A 17,385-nucleotide genomic window follows, 5' to 3' on the forward strand; every position below is an offset into this window, starting at 1 on the left:
TCATTAGTGATGTTTTATCCATTTTTTTTTTTTTTTTTTTTTTTTTTTTTTTCTTAGGTGAGCTGGAAAAAGAATGGTCTTCATTTCGATCATCCTTTGAAGTAGTACATTATATTCGAAGCTTAAATTAAACCGGAGACCAGTTGAGCTATTTCTAACTGTTTGTGTGAAATTGTAATTGCAACCGAAAATCCCTAAAATAAGTCAAGGCCCAGTGCTTTATTTTAATATTTAATTATTTACCATTTATTTAATAACTTATTATACTTTTATTTATGTTGTAGGGTTTATACTTATTTTAACTAACATTTATTTTAAGTTCAAGCTATCTTTTCTGTCAAGCCTTTACTTTCCCCTAGAATTGCCAATGCCAGAGTATGTAAATTGTAGTAGAGCGCGCAGTATATTCAAATTTAGCAGAAGTAAGTTGGGTTTAAATAGAAGGGAAACGAGTTTGTAAATATGCTTCTTGAATCGCGAACGTGAAGTTTGCTAGGTAGAAATTTAAGAACCGCGCGTTTCGGCCTGTGTGCCTATCTCGGCAGTTTGCTGAATCTTTCAACTGCTTAATCAGTAAGCTCGCTGAATCTCAGCTGTATTTTAGAGTGCGGTTAGGTTAGTTAAGATTTCAGAGCCTCGTAGGTAGTGATCTAGTTATTTATTCATCCAGTCATTATTTTTCAGTTTCACATTTCTGTTTCTGTTAAACCGCCGGGTCGGCGTAGTTTGTGAGCGTCAAGTGGACGCAGCTGTTATTTTTAAAGTGGAATAATAAAAAGGGGCTTTAAACTCTTCTTACGTGTTTGTGGAAATTTACAGTTCTTAGCAGTCACTACCACAGTTGCTGACAAGTTGGGGCCACATCATACTACAATGTATTTACATTTTATTAAATTTTAATATTAATTGTTTTATTATTCTAATCATTAATTACTTAATTTTAATAATTAATTTTTTAACTGCTTAATTATTAATTATTTTTACTAGCAGCTTTATTTATTAGTCCAAACGGGCTTTGTCCCTGAAGGACTACTGTTTTCGTTTTGCGATTTTGCGTTGAATCACTATAAATGTCCGTCTCATTTTTCAAATTGTTGCCACCAAACGTTATATTTGAAGAGTCCTGCATTATATTTGAAGAAATTCAATAATGAAAAATCTGCATCAATGTATGTATATTTCTCGCATAATGATAAAACAACGGTACATAGAGCCATCGAATTTTGAAAGACGTACTCCTACGAATATGGGCATGTGGAAGACCAAATATTATCGATTTCATATTTTGTAATAGCATCTTTAACAATTTTTTGAGTAACAAACTCAAAAATTTCAAAGCGAGCAATGGCAACACTCTACGGGGAGAAGGAAGGGGGGAGGACTTTTTATCTCCAGCATGCGGAACTGTGTATCGGAAATTCTAAAGATATGCTCATTTTAAAATTATTTTGAGACATTGCTATTGAACTGAATTTTATGGTTTAAGTGCAAAGAACATGATATTTAATAAATAAAGGTAACACACAAAACGTTTAAAAAAACGCTCCTTTGGGCGTGATTTAAAATCTGAAACCTTTCAGATTTTTTTTTATTACTATTTATTTATTTTTGTCCTTCTTTCTTGACAATCTTCCATAGGGCTAAAATTATTTAGAAACTAAGCCCTGATCAAAACTTTAACCGGATAAGAACAACATAGTTCAATCACTTTCAAGTAAAAAATGCACACTTTACTAACATCCAAGGTGTATGTATTAGTACAGCGGTGGCAAACTTTCAGGAGAGATAGAGTACACCTAGACAATGGAAAATCACACAGGGAATGAATGCATGGTCCGAAACGCTTTCCTGGCGCGGCAGTGACGACACAAAAGTCAAGAAAGGAACGACACGAACGGGATGAGAAAACATGTTTATTATTCGAAGTACAACAAAAACAGAGTGAAACAAAAGAAAAACAACGTAAACAGACATCGATCATCATCAAAGAAGGTGTTCGAAATTACGACCCGGACCGTGATGCAGGAACCATCTTCCATTCGTGATGCAGATCTTCCATGGACCAGAAGTGAGGCCTGCGTCACGGTCCGGAGTCGTAATTTCGAACACCTCTTTAACGACGATCGTTGTTTATTTTCGTTCTTATTTATAGGTTTTTGCTGTACTAAACATAATAAAACATGTTTTGTCTCTCTGTGTCCTTTCTTTTTTGCGTTTTGTGTCGTCACTACCAAGCCAGGAAAGCGTTTCTGAACCACGCATATTACTATGTGAGTTCCGTTCGTCTAGATCTACTCTATCGCTCCTGAAATTTATGGATATTTTCATTGAAATTTGATACTCGCAATTACAATACACTGACTACCAATACGTATTTGGACACCTATGCAAATGACTATATCTGCGGTCCTAAGGTACGTCACGGACTCCGCCGGTATATATCGTGTAGGAAACAGCATCGGCTTTAGTCGCATGCAAGATGCCTCGCAGTTCGGAGCTCTCTGATTTCGAGAAAAGTATAATTATCGGGTATCACAAATGTGGCCGATCCTTAAGGGGCAGATCTAGCGATCTGAAGTACCCAAAATCGACAGTGGCCTATGTGATTAAGAAGTGGAAGGTGAGTGGTAATTGTTGGAATGTGCCCCGAGTCGGCAGACCAACGAAACTGGAAGATAGAGACCGACGAGTGCTGTCCAGAGAAATTCGGAAGAACCGCACCCAACTGATGGCCCTCATCCGCGAGGAGTTTCAACAGGCATCGGAGAGTATTGTTTCAATGAATAACATCCTAAGGAAGCACATTTACTTGGTTTTCATGGTCGTGCTGCTGCCCATAAGTCTTTGATCGCAAAGTCCAACCGCGCTACTCGGTTAATGTGGTGCAAAGCACATCGAAATTGGACCGTAGATCAGTGGAAACGGGTTCTTTGGAGTGACGAATCAAGGTTCACCCTTTACCGTTCGGATGGCAGGGTCTGGGTCTGGCGTCTACCTGGAGAACGTCTTCTGCCAGAATGCATTGTGCCAACAGTCAAGTTTGGAGGAGGTGAAATTACGGTCTGGGGGTGTTTCTCCTGGTATGGGCTGGGACCCTTGGTCCCCATTCATGGTAAGCTCAACTCCGATGCCTACTGCACTATTTTGGATGACAATGTGCTTCCTACGTTGTGTCAGTTTTACGGGTTGGACCCCTGTTACTTTCAGGACGACAATGCCAGTTGTCATGTTTCGACGTTAACCAAGGCTTGGTATGGTGCCAATGGAGTTCATCGAATGGACTGGCCTGCCCAGAGTCCTATGGAGAACCTCTGGGACGAGTTGCATCGCCGAATTCAAGGGTGCACTACCCGTGCAAAATCGGTGAAGGAACTTCTATGTCTTCTCCAAGCCGAGTGGAAGAAAATACCACTAGCTGTCGTACAAAGACTTGTGGAAAGTATGCCCCGGAGGGTCCACGCTGTAATTACCTCTCGTGGAAGCTCTACCAACTATTGATTTTGAATAAAGTTAGTCTTTCTTTTCTATCACAGGTGTCCAAATACTTATTGGTAGTCAGTGTACTTCGTACAAGGAAGTAAAAAAAAAAAAAAAAAAAAAAAAAAAACAGATCACCCATTTTAAAACAGTAGTACAGGGGGGGAAAAGACTTTTAGTTCAAACATTAAAATAAAGATACTCCTTACATCTTAAAATTAAATTAAAAGCCCCCAAAATCGTTCTGAAAATGAGTAAACATCCTCTGTACATGTGAAAGAAAATTAAAGTAATTCCGCAAATGTTTATTACTTGATATTTGCAAATAAAACTTGGAAAAATTAGTGTCCGAACACAAATGTGAGCCACTGCTCAACAAATCATTGATTGTTACATTTACTGAGCGTTCAAAATTCTTTCCTAAACTTCTAAACATCGATGAGCAAAAAGCTAAGAACATCTCGAACTCTCCTGTTTACATTGACTCGAATGGATCAGTTACTTCTTTAACCGTAAAATACATTTAGAAACTATTTTTCTCGCCAGAAAGAGCAGCGTAAAATTTACGACAATCTTCATTCTCGCCAATGCCATAAAATCCTCGGGAAAAATAACGTAAAATGTTTAGTCACAGCAAGGAGAAAATGGCATCAACCGATGCAAAGCAAATGGCGTAAATCTACGACGCGTAATAAAAGAAAAGGGAGATAATAATAGGGAGCCTAGACAACACGAATTCGCAATTAGCATCGGCTTTAATGCGAACCATTTGTCTTTAGTGGTGGTGCTGCTGTTGCATAATTTATGAGGTTCGCCCTCTAGCGCTTAATGTCGAAACTCAATGGACGAGTTGATCCGTTTTATGATATCGAATGTATATTTTGAAAAATATTTAAAAAAAGTATTTATTATTACTTCAGAAATAAGTTTTATGACTCGAATCGTTAAAATCGCATCCTTAGAAGCTAATTGTCGATTACAGGCGATAATAATAATAATGGCTTCCAGTTTTTACCCCGGAAAAGTACATTCCCAATTGTTTCGAATTGATGAAATATTTTAAGGGCTTCTGTTTATGGAAATTAATTTTTCGTGAAGTTATTACAAAGGAAATGGCGCAGTTAAGTTGTTTTATTATGGAAACCATTTGGAATTAATAACGCGAGCAATAATCATAACTTTCTCTGGATTTTACTGCAAAAAGGGCATCATAATTTTATGCATTTTAATTGGCCACTAAATCTGCATTAGAAATAAATGCCATTAAATGCTGGAATTTTAATCTTTCATAAATATTAAAAAAAAAAAAACTTTTCAATTCTCACGTAGATGTTGCAAATGTGTACCATTATTTAAAAAATATGCTTATTAAATTATGCACATTTTTTGCTGCCCTTCATTTAAACTTATCTCTTCGAATTATTCTAACTTAATAAAGCGATTCCTAAGAGCAAGTAGAAAACTGCAAATTTTGAAATTAAATATACCGGTCAGTTTTTATCGTACGTGAGCCAAACTTCTTATTTTATTCTATTTAATTCTTATAATTCTATTATTTATTATGCCAAACCTTTCTTTCAGGATATTTATTGCCTTGATGTAATTATCGGCAACTAGTAGGTAAGCGCTTTGTTTACATTAAAGCTGTATCCGTTAGTAGAGAAAATTTGAGGTAACTAAAACTCGCATATGTCGGCTTTAAATTTATTTATGGTTAGTTTCGGTAGTTTAGCGCCATTTATATATTTCTGTTTTCTATCGTATCTATGGTAAAAGAATTAGATGACATCTCGTTTAATTTAATACCTTTCTATTTTTAAATATTCTATTAATCTTCTATTTGTGCAACGTAATTTCATTTTTATATTCCAAGCTATCTTGTATATCTATTTCATACTTCTTTTCCTCTGTTATAAAAGATTCAATTTCTCCTCAAGACCGGGTAAGGGTTAACTTTATTGGAAGCGAAATGACCTCGAGTGTCAAGCTGTAGTAAGAAATAAGGAAATTTATAATTATTTTTATTTATACGTCGAAGATAAATATAACAAATAAGACAAAGACTAGAATTCATTATATATCCTCAAATTCTGTCTCATAATGAAAAAAGTTTCTCAAACTTAAAAAAAGTTCCCATAATTAAATTATTTTTAGTTTAAATTTAATTATTTAATGACTAATTAAACGGGTTAAAGTTATTTGCACTGCGAAGAAAAAAGAAAAAAAAAAAAAAAAAAGATTTATATATAGCGATAACATTACCTTAAACCTTAGCTGGAGGGTAATGAAGGATATAAAAGAGTAGAGAAATTATTGTAAATTTTTATTGAAAATTCTTTGTAAATATGTATATTTAATCAATACTGGATTCTTTCCTTTTACTAATAAAGGGCCAACTCTTTTCAAAAGTCTCAATTATAGCCCGAATTGAGTGAAGATTTTAATCTTCTTCTTCTAATTTTCCATACTTAGCCAGTATTTAGTTAAGTTTTGATATACCAATTGAAATCAAGTTCATTAAACTTTTAATATTTTCTTTCATCAAATTTAAGTTTTATTTAACTTCCTAAAGGAATTTTTGAGATTTCCTTCAAGCAAACTTACATCTCTTGATTGGCTCAGTGACTTAACTCCCTAAATAATTGATATTACTACCTTTAGGATTTTTAATTTAATTTAATTTAATTTTTAATATTAATGTTTACAAAATTTTTTTTACTATAACAAAGATAGCAACTTGACACTCAACTTTACCTACATAAGTGCCATCTATATAATTTGAAGAACACACTTACTTCTCTTTCACAACACTTTTGCAGACCCCAACACTCATACAGTAGGTAAGTTAGAATTAAAACTTACTATTTACTTGCTTTAAGTATTTTTTTTTTAATTTTTTATGTAGTATCTAAGTATTTTCTAAATATGAAATTATATTTTTAAATATATATTTGTTTTTAAAAATTGTGAATTTGTTCTTTTTGTTTCTTATTGGTTTATATAGATTATGTATAGTTCTTTTATAGTTTCTTTTTATTGATATGCATATTCGTGTAGGGGAAGTTTCTGTAGACAAGGATTTCTAAAATACATTGGTTTCTAGATTTTTTTATAAAACTTTTTTAAAAAAATTTAATTTTTTAAAAAAAAAGTTTAATTCTTGACTTTACTTGCTTGTTACTCAAAAGACTTCATTAGTACTTTCCTTTTTGAACTTTAATTCTTAAATGTTAATACTTAAATGTTAATTGCGAAGGGTACCACTTTATTGGAATTACTTTTGGTTTTGACTTTTACCCTTGCCTGCATGAATGACGAACACGAATTGAATGATTGGAGAGTTAGGTTTGGAGGCAACTTCCCCTTGATAAGTCTGTCTCCTGCCCACTCTGCGGTCATTCACATATGTATTTTTTAAAAAAATTGTTTAATTTAATTTTAATTTATTAAATTAGTAGATTTATTTTCATGGATAGATTTTGCACTTGATTTGCTTATGCTTCTGAATTTAAATGATATTGTAGATTAGTTCGAGAATTAAATCTTTTACATGTTTGCACATTTTTTTAAAAATTATTTTAAATTATTTTGGCTTTTTTCCTTTTTTTAGAATTTAAATTTGCTTTTTTACTTTTATACGTATTTGTTAAGAATTTAAATTTGTTTAAATTGTTCTAATACAGATATTTTGACACAAAATCGGACTTTTTCTGAAATGACATGCCCATTTTTTTTTAATCTTTCGTTTCTATGACTCAAATTATGCCAAACTGCCATGTTTTGTAAAAATCGCATGAGCAGTTTTGAAAAAATTGTCTCTCAATATTTTAGCTTCTCCATGTTAATTGAATTTGATATATAATTATTAATATCTATTTTTCATTAAACTTACTTGATTCTTCCTTTCATATTTCGAAATTTAGCTTCATTCCAAATAAAATTCGCCCATTTTTTATGATTTATTTTTAAAATTTGTATTTTTAAATAATTTTTATAAATTTTTCGAAAACATTTTTGTATTATAACCTATAACATTTCTAACATCTTCTTAAAGTAGATGTATTTCTAGACACACCTGCAAAAAATTAGCGTTTTCTATACAAAATTTTCTAAGATACACACGAATTTACTTATTGAAGCGTTTTGAAATTTGTCATCTTTACTTTGAGCGATAATAACGCCAAATGTGGTTTAAGCACTTTCTTCTTAAAATTATTTGAAACTATGAAAGATGACTTTTTTTCCCCGCTCGTCAACAGTGAAATGATAAAAAAAGGAAAATAGGTTGCTATAAATTAAGAAGTTCGCCAATTAAATTATTCTTGGCGAAAAAAAAAACCGGTAAGATAAATTTTTCAAGTTCTCCGTAAATTTCGCATCAAATTTTACAAAATTTAAAATTTACGCATAATTTGGCTCGTAGAATCGAAACATGGAAAAAAATTGCCATGTCATTTCAGGAAAAGACCGATTTTGTGTCAAAATACCTCTGCTAGAATGATGCTGTATATAAATCCAATTATATTTTAAGTCGCACTTCCGAGATATGAAAAACGCAATTTGAATTTCGTCAATTGGTCCAGTAGAACGGAAGATATAGAATTGTTTTTTTTTTTTTTTTTTTTTTTTTTTTTTTTTTTTTTTTTAAGGCCAAAGGGGCAATTTGCCGTGAAGGACTCTTAATTTCGTTTTGGCATTTTCCGTTGAAAACTTTAAAAAGCTGTATAACTTTTCAAATCGTTGCCACCGAATATTATCGCCCTGTATTATATTTGAAGAAATTAAATAACGAAACATCTACATAAATGTATTTATGTTTCTCGCGATGTGATAAAACAACGGTACCTAGAGAGCCATCCAATTTTGAATGACGTAATCCCACTGCGAATATGGGCACCTGGAAACCCAAATTTGAAATTTGTTTTATGATAGATTTCATATTTTGTAAAACTTTAACGAATTTTTTATGAACAAACTCCAGAATTTCAAAGCGAGCGATGGCAACGTTGTACAGAGGGGGGGGGGAAATTATCTCCTGCGCGTGAGACTGCGTATCGGGAAATTCTAAAGATATGCGCTCGAGTTAAAATTATTTTGCGATATTGCTCTTGAACTGAATTTATGGTTTAAGTGCGAAGAACGTGATATTTAATAAATAAAGGTAACACATAAAACGATAAATAAACGCCTCGTTGGACGTAATTTAAAATCTGAAACCTTTCAGATTTTTTTTTTTTTTTTTTCCTCGGAGTCTTAATTTACAAAGTATAATGAACAAAAATGTCTTACACTTATTAAACTTTAGACTTCAGATAGAAAAGAAATAAAAATGTTCGTTTTATTCAGGATTATTAGTATTGTTTGTTATGTCTTGATAAACGTTTAGTGAAGGAAATTTAAAATTTATTTAAAATATTTTTTTATTTTGTTAATACAACTTTCCATTAAGAAAAAAAAAAAAAAAAAAGGGAAAGGATTAAGAAAAAAAGTGTAGTCGTCATTTAATTTCAGATCGTGCATTCTGAGTTTGTTTAAAGACACTGTTTAAAATGCGACCTCCCCTGCGGCGAGGTTGTTTAGCATTCTGGACTATGTCGTCGACCCGGCGGTCAAGCCACTCAAAGACCGCTCCACTTGTTGCCACCTCGAGATGACATTATTCTTCCTCCTTTCAGTCAACTCTTTTTTTTTTTTTTTCCCCCCGCCTTTTCCTGATCTTGGCCACTTCGTCTTTCCATTGTCGCTCCCTGAGGGATTTTTTCCAATGATCCATTTTCGCAGTAGGTTACCCTCTAGGCTTATTGCGTGTTCCAACGTGTTTATTGAAGGAAACGTTGTAGTGTGGAAGGGAAAAAAAAAAAGATAAAAAGAATTTTCGGAAAGTGCTGCCATTGATTTGGCTCTAGGTCAAGGTGTCAATTTATTGCTTTTTTAGTTTCCTTTTCGTTTTGAGTACAGTTTTATGAAGCATCCATCCTGCATTCATGGAATTTTTTAATCTTTGAACATATGAAATGTTTTATATTTTATGCTAATTCAAGGATGTTCTAAACAAACAATAATAAATAAATAAAAAATTTTAAAGCTTTCAGATTTTATAATACCCCCAAAGGGGCGTTTTTAAACGTTTCGTGGGTTGCCTTTATTTATTAAATATCATGCTCTTCGCACTTAAACCATAAAATTCAATTCAACAGCAATATCGCAAAATAATTTTAAAATGAGCATATCTTTAGAATTTCCAATACACCCCCGCACGCTGGAGATGAAAGTGTTTCTTTTCTTTTCTTTTTTTTTTTTTTTTTTTTTTTTTCCCGTATAGTGTTGCCATACCTCGCTTTGAAATTGTTGAGTTTCTTAATCAAAAATTCGTTAAAGTTTTACAAAATATGAAACGGATAATAAAACAAATTCCAATTTCAAGCTTTCAGATGCCCATATTCGGGTGGAAACGTGCGTTATTCAAAATTAGATGGCTCTAGGTACCGTTGTTTTATCACAGTGCAAAATACATACAAACATTTGTGCAGATTCTTCATTATTTAATTTGTTTAAATATAACATAGAGCGATAATATTTGGTGGCAACAATTTGAAAAGTAAACCGAACATTTAAAATTTTCGACGCAAAATGCCACAACGAAAAAAATAGCCCTTCTGGGTTAATAAATAAATAAATAAAAAACTTTTCTCCAACTTTTCTTTCCGAGTTTTTATTAGCACAAGAGATGCTATTAGTCTCGAAACTCACTTCTTGTTCAAATCACTTTCCCAGTTGTTGCCACCAAATCACCAAATGTTTAGCCATGTATTTTTACTTCATTGTACGAAGTAAAAAGGAAGTATGGTAATCGCGAAAAATTTCAGGCATCGTATTTAAACGAAAATATCCATTTTGACCGCTATCGAATGCAATTTAACGATGTCTTTGCGTGACATCCGTACGTAAGGACATAATAAAGGACTCTTTATCCCCCTCAAAAATTATAAAACTGATTTAAAATGACTTCTGAAGAGAATTTTTCGTGGCGTCTGTGCGTACATACGAATGTACCTCGCATAAGTCAAAAACCAACAGCCTTAGAACGTTGAGATTTTGTATATAGGAATGCTATAACATGTAGATGTGCACCTCGTATTTGGGGTGAATCGGCCCCAAATACAAAAAGTAAATATATATATAAGTATATATATATATATATATATATATATCCACTCTGTTATCGGCTCAGTGATCTCAGTTTCTTTATTCTTATATGACTGTAAATTGTGCATTTTTTGCTTTAAAAATTACTGAATTGTGTTCTTCTGGTCAAGATTGTAATGCCTTTAGTTAACTTGCACGCAATAATTGTGGAATTACCGACAATTTAAAAGTTTTTTATGCGCGGCTAAGCCTAATTTTTGATTACCATGACCGCCATGTTTGTTTACATTTCAGACCCTTTCAGATTTTTTACTCGTTTTGTAATTTATTTTGATCTCACTGTATAAACAATTTAAAATTATCACGAAGACTTTTTTTTAACTGTAATGCGCTCAAGATTGCTATAAGGGATACTTGACTGGTTGCCTGAATACAGCAAATCACATGGGGCCTATCTGCCTAAGGAACGATTGCTTTCGTGGAGGACTTTCTACGGGGGGGGGGGTTGTTGGGTCGAACTAACAAGGCTCGGTAGTCTTATCCGTGCGACCAGATCTATCTACGTTGGCGGGCGGAATATCTTTTATCCATGCAAAATAAATTCATACTCAAAAGTAATGCATAATCAAAAAGGTGCTATTCAGTTCTACAGATTCGCCGCTGTGGGTCGGTCAACTCATAAGAGCGAACAAAAACTACCTCATGTATCTCATGCTATCTGAGATGGCAGCAAGTCACAAATCTGGCATCTTGCCAAGCTGTAGGATAACCTAAACAGCTATATGTCAGCCGAACGTAATGTAGTGCGAGATAAATGGAAAAAAGTTTTAAAAAATAATACGTTTCTAAGAACTTTGGCGAAGGGGAGCAGTACCACTGGAAAACAGATGAATTATATACTCTTTCTTTTTCTATCATTCGAAGATTCGGTTTTCCACAAAATATCTACAACTTAGCGCATCATGGTACGCGATGTTACGCACCATGATGTTCCAAGCATTTATCATCCAAGTGGTCAGATAGAATTCCAGTGAGTGAAATGCTACCATCAGGCACTGAACAATATCCTGAACTTATTAATTCAAATGGCTGCCTGATTTCACCGGCATTGTCATTGTATGCCGCATAAAATATTAATCTTTATAATTAAAACTGTGCACTGCTTAATTACTTGAAATTACCAAACAAAAATTACCATCTTTATATAATTTATATCTATATTTTATTTTTTACTCATATACATACTTACGTATTAACGGTGTAAGCCGAAGTCGACAAAATTTCAGAAAAAGCCAAATTCTGGTAACCCTGCGCACAGCAATTATTCAGTTTTAACAAGTACCGTCACCATTTTGGAATGCATTTCTTTTGCCAGGTTTTTTTGATAATTAACTAATTAAAAAGTAAAATGTGTATGTAATAATACGTACGAATGTAATAAATAATTTGTTATAATTATAAGTCATCAGCCTTTTCCTTTTATAAAAAGTCACCAAACTGCGGAAAATTAGTTGCATTAAATACATAAATACTATAATAAATCATACATCCAAGTTTAAAAATGTCTGTAATCTTTATATTGTTTGAAGTATAGGGAGCGGCGGTACACATAAGAAATTGAAATTTGTAATTTGTAAAAAACTAATATTTTTTTAATTAAAAAATTCCAAAATATGAATCTTTTCAGCATTTAAAACATTTTTGTAATTGGAAATACATACCTGAAGCCGACGGTTGCGAAAATAAAGACCGGATTAGGATTTTGGAGGATCCTGTGTATATTATTTTCATTGAATTGTTAATGCATTATCATCGTAATTATTTTGCATTGAATCGGTAATATATTATCACTGTAATTATTTTATAATGAATCGTTAATATATTGTCAGTGAAGTTACTTTGCATTTCTCAAATGCCAAAACATTCAACATTTAGAATGCAATTGTCATAAAAAAATTATATTCCAAGGTAAACAGTATTCTTGTTGCCATTCTACAAACCATAAATTTAAACGATACGATAGCGTTCACTTTCAAAACTTAATTTTCCTCTTATAATTTCTATCTTCTATATTTTTTTTTAGAACGAAGCTCTTTAGTAAATTCAATCTAGAGATAAGTATTCTTTTTTACATAAATATATACATTTTATTTACATAACTAATACGCAGCTTTCAACAGTATTTGTTATTACACATTAATTTTCAGATTATTAGACTTAACATTTCCATTATATCGCGCAGAAATCAAAACATATTTCGAAAACTTAAGATGCTAGAACCGCCACCTAGCGGCTGTCCAACTAGATTCATAGTACCATCCAAGTATAAGTTGGCCTTGTACCATCTTAATGCGAACTAGGCTTCGTTGATAACATATTAACCGAACGATAACATTAAACGATAAGAAAAAATATCCTTTAAAACACCGACAGAATTTAACCCATTTGCTATAAATATTATTAGAAACATATAAATGGGTATTTTCACGGCATTTTAATTAAGAAAATGCAAAATTGTTTATAAACTGCTCAACAATGTCTCTGGAAATTATAGAACTGATGTTGTACCCTTAATACTTGAAGGGTATCACTCTTGAAAGAGTACATACCAATAAAGAATTTTAAATTAGTGTAAAACAACCTTAGTTTTAGCATAGATGTTTTCAGGGAGAATTTTTTTTTTCCCTTCCTGAAGTAGAAAGAAAAAGACTTGTGTATGATCGTCCTCAAAACCGATAGAATTGTTTAAAATCTACATCAAATTAAGGTTGCTTTTTCTAATTTAAATGGTAGACTAAAATCGAAGCCAAGCTGTCTGGCGACGTAATCCTTTACTTGGCGACCCTTCTGTGTTACTTGCCAATTTTTCTAACGCATTTTAACACGACCAACTGGATATAACGATATCTATACACGAAGGTCACGATTTTAAACTTATTTGGCGAATTTATCTTTTTTTTTTTATTTGGCAACGTAATTTTAAATTTATTCTCTAATAATTTCATTTTATTAACGAATTTTTTATCACAATAAGCGATGCATTTGCCGTGTTTTCGGGCATGAAATGAGCGGGACTTCAGCAATTCCATAATAAAATCCGAACGAAGACTCAAGTTGCTAGAAGCGCCATCTAATGGCTGTTTAAGTCAATTCATAACACCACTTCTATACGAATTATAATTTAAGAGCACATTTAAAAACAGAATCAGAGCTACAACTAGTGATAGAAAATTTTAAAAACACTCACTTGGTCGACAGACATGAAGCCAGAATGAATGCTATGTTTTCCTCCGTTGATATTCTATGATGATGAAAAAAGCCCAAATACCTAAAATATGAAAAGAAAAACATATTACCTCAAATTTATCACGAAAATTTATTTTTAGTTATAAAACAAAAGAGAAAGGAAAAAAGAAATATCCGTTTCTGAATTATTGCCAGCAATACATAAAACAGATATTTCTTTGAATTCTTTTCCAGTAGTTCAAATTCTCATTCAGTATAATGCAACTATTATTACATAAAAACATGCGCAAATCTACGGCATAATTCAGAATTTAATCATCTTGTTTCTCTAGTTTTATTGATATGAATCCAAATATGCATTTTGAAAACAATAGAATATGAGAAATAAAGACATGGAATAAATTTCGAAACTAGTTTCTAAAGCGACGCCATATTGACTAACATAAAATATCTAAATGGCGTGCTACAAATAAAAACGATTTTCTTTCCTTGGAATTGAATGAAATTTTATTTTATTACACCATACTATTATGATTCAGTCAGTTCATATTTTATTCGATGTACAAATAACATTTTTTAAAGTTGGTAAATCTAGCTATCTATATTAATTTTATAGCAGAATAAAAATAATTTCATATTGAGCAACCAAATCGAGAGAGGTTTACTGAGAATAAAATATAATGGTTAAAAACTTTATTATCAAGGTGTTTTGAATTATTTATTACTCAATATTATTTCTGTTGAAGATAAAACTAGATTTTATAACAGCTATTAAAAATTATTAATAATGATTCGAATACAGAATTTTACAATTAAACGGAAATTTCACAATTTTAAATTTCTAATTAAAAAGTAAAGGAATTCCTTCTGTCAAAGGATGCTATAATAAAAATAAATAATAAAATTATTTAAATATAAAAATACATTATTTAGTTTTTAGGTCTTGGCAACACAGTTTTATTGTTGTCAATCTTGATTGTGCTTTGCACTGTTGTGAATTTATGATGTAATAATACTTTTAGTAATTCCAATTAAACATTTTACAAGCTTTTATTTAGTTCAAGAACGATGTTTCACTGTGAGTGGAATTTTATACCAATTTTTACCTACTTCCTGATAAGCTATTGAGTTCAAATTTTGTAAACAAACTGTTTGACGATGGCAATGAAGCCATTTTTTTTTTCATGTGGTGAAGCCATTTTTTTCACAGCTCGATTTAGATTTTTTTTAAATTTAAAGTTTAAATGATTTTTTGCAAGTACTTTGATTTAACGAACAAGCTAAGCATATCAGAATTTTACTGTTTGCAGCATAGAATAAAGCGGGAAGGGGGGGAATTTTTTCAGCGAAACTTGAAAGGAAATTGTAAACTAATTTTTGAAATTTCGGCGATATTTTAAACCTTGCTCTATTTTTTACACTATTTGACACTTATGATGCAGATTAGGTTATTTTGAAGAAGACGTGAAAATGCGCACTGCCTTAGCTGGAATTAAAAGGAGAAAAATAATTTATCATTTTTAATTCATTATGGTCGCTCTACGCTTTTATTTTTCGTATTTTCGCAATATACAAATTACGTAAGAATTATAGAATCACCAGAATTATTAAATTTATTATTCCGGTTCATCTCTATGACAAATTAATTTTCTCCTTTCACATTAATTATCATATCTATTTTCAATAAAAGCTTATTATACGAGTATATAAAAAAGTATTTTTAATTGTATTTTACTTTTTTAATCTGCTACTTGTTTTGGGTTTAGAAACACTTACTTGCCTTTTAATACGTTCCAATTAATATGTAAAGAAGTATTTCAATTGCATTTGATATGTAAAACCTTAAAAAATTCAAAAACATGTATTACTCTAAAAGTTTATAAGCAGTGCCAAGTTATTTAGTTTTTATGAAAAATATATATTACAAACAGGGAAGAATAACGCACTTTTCCAATGAAAATTTTGATACATTTGACAGTATTTACAATTAATTATATTTATAAAACTAGAATATTAAACTGGAATGCGCATTTAGTTTTTTGCAATATGCAGTTATGCGTTTGAGAGAGATGTGATCTTATGTTATTTTATTCACATAATTTAGTAGTTATCAAATACTACTGAATTTTTACATCATATTTCGCTTAAACTCAGCGTAGAAATGAATTTAAGCAAGGATATGGAGCAAAACGCATTAATAATTTAACTTAATGTCATAATGTTTAATTATCGGAATTCGTTAAAATTTTGTCAACTATTAATTTTACATAGCATTTTCTTTACACCCAACGCGCAAATAAATAAAAACAAGAATACAGAGTAAAACTTTGATTAATCGAACATAGATTACCTCAATGTTCAGTTATCTGAATTCATTAAGATTTTGCCAAGCATTAATTTTACATAATATTTCGTTTAAATTCCAGGCAGAGGTAAATTTAAAAAAAAAAGTAAAAGAAAATTTTTTAAAAATACTGAAAGCTTTCAGATTTTATATTACGCCTAAACGGGCGTTTTTTCATTTACAGACACATACAAGTTTCCACAGCATTTGGGCTAAAGCCACAATGTTAGAAAAACTTTTAAAAACAGCATTACTTTAGAATTTTCGATAAACAGTCTCGCGCGCTGGAGATAGAAAAAATGTTTTATTCCCCACAGTGTTGCCACTGCTCGCTTTGAAACTGTTGAGTTTCTTAATAAAAAATTCATTAAAGGTTTACAAAATTTGAAATAGATAATAAAACAAATGCCAAATTAGGGCTGCCAGGTGCCCATATTCAGGTGGAGGAGTACGTTATTCAGAATTGGATAACTCTAGGTACCGTCGTTTTTTTCACGATGCGAGAAACATAAATACGTTCATTGTTGGGAAATCAGCCACGGGTATTTGCTACAGATATTATGCACTTTTTTTTTAATTAATTAATTTTGCTGAAAAAAAACGTAATTTGATGTCCAAAAATTATTTAAAGCGCAAACATAAATATCAATTTAATTAAGACAAAAAGCGTAACGTCTCAGAGAAAGGTTTATTTGGAAATAGCATTTCTTTTTTTAAAGCTCAAAATTGCTTAACCAAGCAAATCAATTATCTGAACTCATGTTTATTGTCTAATATTAATTTCTTCTTTAATGAATTTGTAATTTCGTCACTATAAAGTACTTTATATTTATAAAGTACTTTATATTAATAAAGTGCTAAAAACTGAACACGGTTAGTTGACAATGCAGAAAGCATTTATCCTACATTTAACTTATTTTATAGTATATTTACAACATACTAAAATTGCAGTTGCCTTCTGTTTTGTACATCCAATTTTAAATGTGCAATTTAGAGAAACTCAAGTGAGAAAATACAATTTTTGTCAGGTAAAATATTGTTAGAAATATTGCTTTGGAAACAAGCGATAATAATAACTAGTTATTAAATTGTAATTTAAGTGTAGGAAAATCTTTCTGGCAGCGGCAGAAATAAGTTTTCTGCTTACATAATGCGGCACGATCGCGGCTGTG

General features: G+C 31.5%; 1 protein-coding gene across 2 annotated transcripts in view; it reads right to left on the bottom strand.

The window, feature by feature from the left end:
• Window positions 1–17,385, bottom strand: part of LOC118197110 (TOX high mobility group box family member 3-like) — a 209,965-nt gene that overhangs the window by 135,704 nt on the left and 56,876 nt on the right. For both annotated transcript variants that reach the window (XM_085824675.1, XM_085824674.1), the window contains exon 2: window positions 13,871–13,951. In XM_085824675.1, the coding sequence (XP_085680801.1) occupies window positions 13,871–13,885 (15 nt within the window). In that variant the 5' untranslated portion in view covers window positions 13,886–13,951. The remainder of the gene's footprint in view (window positions 1–13,870; window positions 13,952–17,385) is intronic.

This window comes from Stegodyphus dumicola, chromosome 10 (assembly GCF_044657685.1).
Source record: "Stegodyphus dumicola isolate Sdum_Otavi_A_Nest chromosome 10, ASM4465768v1".
Lineage (NCBI taxonomy): Eukaryota > Metazoa > Arthropoda > Arachnida > Araneae > Eresidae > Stegodyphus > Stegodyphus dumicola.